The 4,494-nt window shown below is 42.0% G+C and overlaps 1 protein-coding gene across 1 annotated transcript; it reads right to left on the bottom strand.

The window, feature by feature from the left end:
* Positions 1–638: 638 nt before the first annotated feature.
* LOC124660762 (F-box/FBD/LRR-repeat protein At1g13570-like) lies at positions 639–4,199 on the bottom strand. Its single transcript, XM_047198587.1, has 3 exons — positions 3,366–4,199; positions 1,325–1,477; positions 639–1,231 (listed from the first exon to the last, which is right to left on the bottom strand). The coding sequence occupies exons 1-3, from the start codon at positions 4,197–4,199 to the stop codon at positions 935–937; spliced, it is 1,284 nt and encodes a 427-aa protein (XP_047054543.1). The 3' UTR covers positions 639–934.
* Between the last annotated feature and the right edge of the window lie 295 nt (positions 4,200–4,494).

The following is a 4,494-nucleotide window of genomic DNA, read 5'->3' as shown; positions in this document are numbered from 1 at the left end:
TCTTCTCTTCCAGCCTCCAAGAGGGGTTCTCCAAGGCTGCTTATTCATTCTTGTTCCTACATCTCTCTTACATTTGGGTTGGTTTTTGCACGGTGGTTTGTGAGCCTCTTGTGAATAAGGTGGGTTGTGTGTATAATTACGTGCATATTTGATGATCTATGGTTTACCTGGGATATCAGCACTGTCTTCAATTCTCAGGGGTTACTTTGATTAGCACGATTTGTGAAATATTATTGAAATTAAAATATCATGGCATGTTTTTGCTGCTACAGAAGACTCTGAAACAAGAAATTTTTATTGTGAGGTTGATTAACTTGCACAAAAAGGACTCGTGGAGAAGTAGTTTGCACAAAAAAATTCCTATGGTTTTTAGTCATACTACAGGAAAAGCTTTGGCGGTGCATCAGCTATATATATTATCCACTCTAGTCTGCAAATAATGCCACCGAAATTGATTTGGGCAGGATTTGGTAACAGAAAAAATTCTTACACGAGATCAGAACATCTTGGCTACATCTTGGCTTACGCAACAACAATGGAATACAGATAAAAAAATCGGACATGCTTTTGACCAAACTGAACATCATAATCTGTAGAACTGAACTCGTAATGCATGTGAGAACAGAAAGATTGTACTGCACATACAGACGTTACCACAGTATATTTACCAGAAACTTTAGGTGAGTACAATAATTAGGGGCCGACAAATATAACTACCTCTGCAGAGTTATAAAGTAGTTCTTTCGGCACCTCCAGCTTCCCAACTGAGAAGAGAAACATGGAAAGAAATATCATCTAGAGTTCAAAACTCTATGTTGGTCATAGAGTTAACTTACATATGTAACCAGGTGGTTGCGTCGGTGCCATTGCACAGTCTAGCACCAAAGCTGCAACCTACTTACCTACAACAAACTACAAACGCCCAAAACTATCTCTAGGGCATCTGGCTGATGACAAGATTAGCTGCTGGAGAAGATCTCATGTACTGTGCAACCTCTGCAAGTGCAAGTGCAGCTTGATTGGGTTTCAAACACAGTCTAGATTCATGAATACTAAATACCTCAAGTTGTCTTGCCTCCAACAAAACAAACTGGATAAAAGCCATCTCATATAAATTCCAAGTCACATTTTTCATATGAACGGTTGTGAGACTCGAGAACAAATCAACAGCCCGTTGCGCATTTAGAACGTTAATATCGACTCCCTCGTCCTCTTCATAGTGGAAACCGAGCTGTTAAATGTAAGGACAAGAACAATCAGAAACTAGCACAAATAATGAGTAAAAAATCTTTTAATTTTTAACTACTACGTTTAACATTATTACCTCGATATCAAAAACTTCAAGGTTAGGAGCCTTCCTGGCTAGACAGAAAATGGATAAAAAGCTAGATAGACAGCAATATGGTATATGCAGTGATAAACACTTCAGATTCACAAAGGATCGCGAGAGTCCCTCCAGAAGATTGTCCATTGAAGACTGAAACATAGGTGAAACTTTAGACATCAAGCAAGAAATATGTGATGTAAACTAGATTTGTGCAATTGTTCTTCTGTTATGTACTCAGCTGTTCTGTTCATTGGGGGGTATGAGCATAAATTACATATATGCATAATGGGTTATCAAGATCCAACACAATGATCTGACATATATTCAGAGTATCAAAGCAATGAACCCACAAGCACCAATTAATATATTGCAACTTCAGATAGTTGGTTTCGGTCTTTACATTTCAATGTGCCTCAGAATACTTCTCAGCAGATATCGACAACCCTAAATAGTATCCTAGTATTTTAGACCTTTGACAGATGAACCAGGAAACTTCAAATGTTTGCAACCATTCTGTAAATCATGCGCACCATTGTCAATCAATGTTCATACTACAAACTAAAAAAATGATCCAGTCACTATTATACAAGACTTTATAGTACAACTGCATTGAGCCCACATCAGAGCAACCAAAACTATTTTTTGTGCAAATGACCAGAATTTTTTTGTACTGTATAGGTGAGTCCGATCAAGTCCAAACACCACAATACCACATATCAGCAACCAAGGAGACAAACTCAGCAATATGATGTTATATTATATATTTCTCATTTTAGTCATGGTTCCAGTCACCGGATGACTTGTTCTATGTGCACAGAATTACTGTCATATTCCTGAAGTCTCCTTGTGCATGGCATGACGCCGGCACGGCATACAAGCTACATTTGATGTTCTGGATGCCAGGGTAGTAGGATGACAATGTATTTGATATGCAACTCTAAGTTGGGAGGCTAATTTGCTGGGATGGGTTATTTTAGATTTGAATTCAAACGTTAAACAGATGCCAAAAATATGCATGTAAAGGTGATCATTAATAGGATGGCTAAATGGTAAGACGACAGCTATTCACCATCCAATTAGCACAGCTTAATTTCACATGTCATAACTGAGAACTACAGAGAAGTGAGCATGCAAAAAAACTAAAATATTCAACGCTTCGTTGCCTTAAGTAGATTTTAATGCCAGGATGGAGAACTGAATGGTAGAACCACTGGAAGGAAGAGAACTCTAACCATCATATAAGTGCAGTTGTTTGGTGACTTAGTCTACCAACATACCATGCACCACAACCAAATATGTATATCAAAACATGCAACAAATACTATATTTATCTCCTTGGATAGGTCCAGCTGCCACTTTTTCAATTTATACTGCCAACATGAATAACATATGGATAATAAAATAAGATCTTTCAAGGTAATATAATATATGAGTTTAAGCTGTGTGCATAAACTAAATAAACTATATTTGACGTTATATAATTATAATCGGTAACTGAGAGATATGTAATATCAGACTCCAGGGAATGCGATATGTTTGATGGGGTATAAAAAGGATAGCTCACAATATTATGGAAGTTATCACCCAGTTAGGAAAAATAAAAGGCACACATTTGACTGTTCGCAAGTCAAGTTATCCCAAATCCCTAAATGCTACTAGCCTACTACTCAACAGCATAGGAAGCTTTCTAACAAAAAGCATATGCAGCAGTAAATTAGCTTGAATTTGAGACTATGGTAGTCTGCAGTCATGTGAAAGAAAATGACTTCATTTCACTATTAATCTGAATATTGACTTAGTTAGAGGACCTTAGCATTAGCCCCCGAAACAATGTCCAACATCACTAGGCCGAGTCTGAGAATTTGGCTAGTGTCTAGCAATTAAATAGCCCATATACATATAGTTTTATAGGATAGCGAAAGATTATTGTGGTTCCTTGCCCAGCCTTTAGTGACAAGGAGAAATTATGTGCAACTAACCAACGTATGCAGATTGCAGAGAAACAAGGGTCAAGAGGAATGGAATTAAAACAATTTACCGGCATGCTGAGCTGGAGAATCCTAGCTTGATCCAATGGAGAGATAAGATTCACGATTTCTTGGGCATCGGAGTAGTGTCCAAGTTCGACCTCTGCTACCTCAAGTGACGGGAGATGATCGATCTGCCACCCGTAAACAAGATCTGAAGTGATGAGAAGACGCTGGAGATTGGGCGCATGAATAACCCATTGCTCGTACTCCTCAGGCATCCTCAAATTCTCAAGCCGCAGCCTCTGAAGCGACGAAGATGAAGAGATCATCACTTCCAATCCCCTCAACCCTTGGGGAAATCCAACGTTGGAAAGGCTTAGGGCGGTTAGGTTCGGAAAGCCCGCGAAGCTAGACGGCAGATCGGGGAAGTCGCAAGCCTCCAGGTCGAGAACGGCGAGCTCGAGGCAGGAGAAGATGTAGGGGTGGAGCATGTGGAAGTGTGGAATCATGACAATCCCATCCGCCTTCAACCACTTGAACTTGAGGTAGAGGGATTGAACTCCCACGCTGGCCAGGCGGAGGAGCCAGAGATCGGAGAGGTGGAACTCCGTCTCCGGGACGTACTGGTGGCGAAACTCGCTGACGGGACAGGTGCGGTGCGCGAGGACGGCGTCGATGGGAGCTGAGGGCGTCCCGCGGGGCCAGTTGAGGACGGGGTAGGGGACAGACTCCCAGCGGCGGCGCCAGGCGCGGGAGAGCACAGAGGTGCGGGCGGCGTCGCGGATGGGGAGGCAGGAGAGGATCTCGTCGAGCATCGCCGGAGGTAGGGATTCCAGGAGCTCCGCCGCTGAAATCGCCGGCGGCGGGAGCCGCGGCCTGCTGCGAGCCGGCGAAGTCGCCATTTCTGAATAAACAATTGAAATAGTACTCAGCTTCAAGGTCATTGATGTCGCCCAGTAAATAAATCAACTACGAGGTCGTATGAAGGATGGATTTCGTGTAGTACTACGAGCTCACGAAAAATCATGGTGCTTACCACGATCCAAGGATGAGGCGGGATTTTGGGGTCGATTGCTGGCGGTTACGAGCTCACAACCGGCGGCGAACACTTCTCTAACCGGCTGACCTAAGAGCATGTCTAACACACCCCTTATTTTTTTACCTTTTAAAACACGAATAGAGGATCCTGTATTTACT

Source organism: Lolium rigidum, chromosome 1, assembly GCF_022539505.1.
Source record: "Lolium rigidum isolate FL_2022 chromosome 1, APGP_CSIRO_Lrig_0.1, whole genome shotgun sequence".
Classification (NCBI taxonomy): domain Eukaryota; kingdom Viridiplantae; phylum Streptophyta; class Magnoliopsida; order Poales; family Poaceae; genus Lolium; species Lolium rigidum.
Note: the sequence above shows the minus strand (reverse complement) of the source record. Positions and strands in the feature narration are given on the sequence as shown.

Coding starts and splice junctions, on each gene's coding strand:
- LOC124660762 (XM_047198587.1), bottom strand. CDS start 4,199: ATGGCGACTTCGCCGGCTCGCAGCAGGCCGCGGCTCCCGCCGCCGGCG. Junction 1,478..3,365: donor TTCTCCAGCTCAGCATGCCG/GTAAATTGTTTT, acceptor CCTATGTTTCAG/TCTTCAATGGACAATCTTCT. Junction 1,232..1,324: donor TTGAAGTTTTTGATATCGAG/GTAATAATGTTA, acceptor TACATTTAACAG/CTCGGTTTCCACTATGAAGA.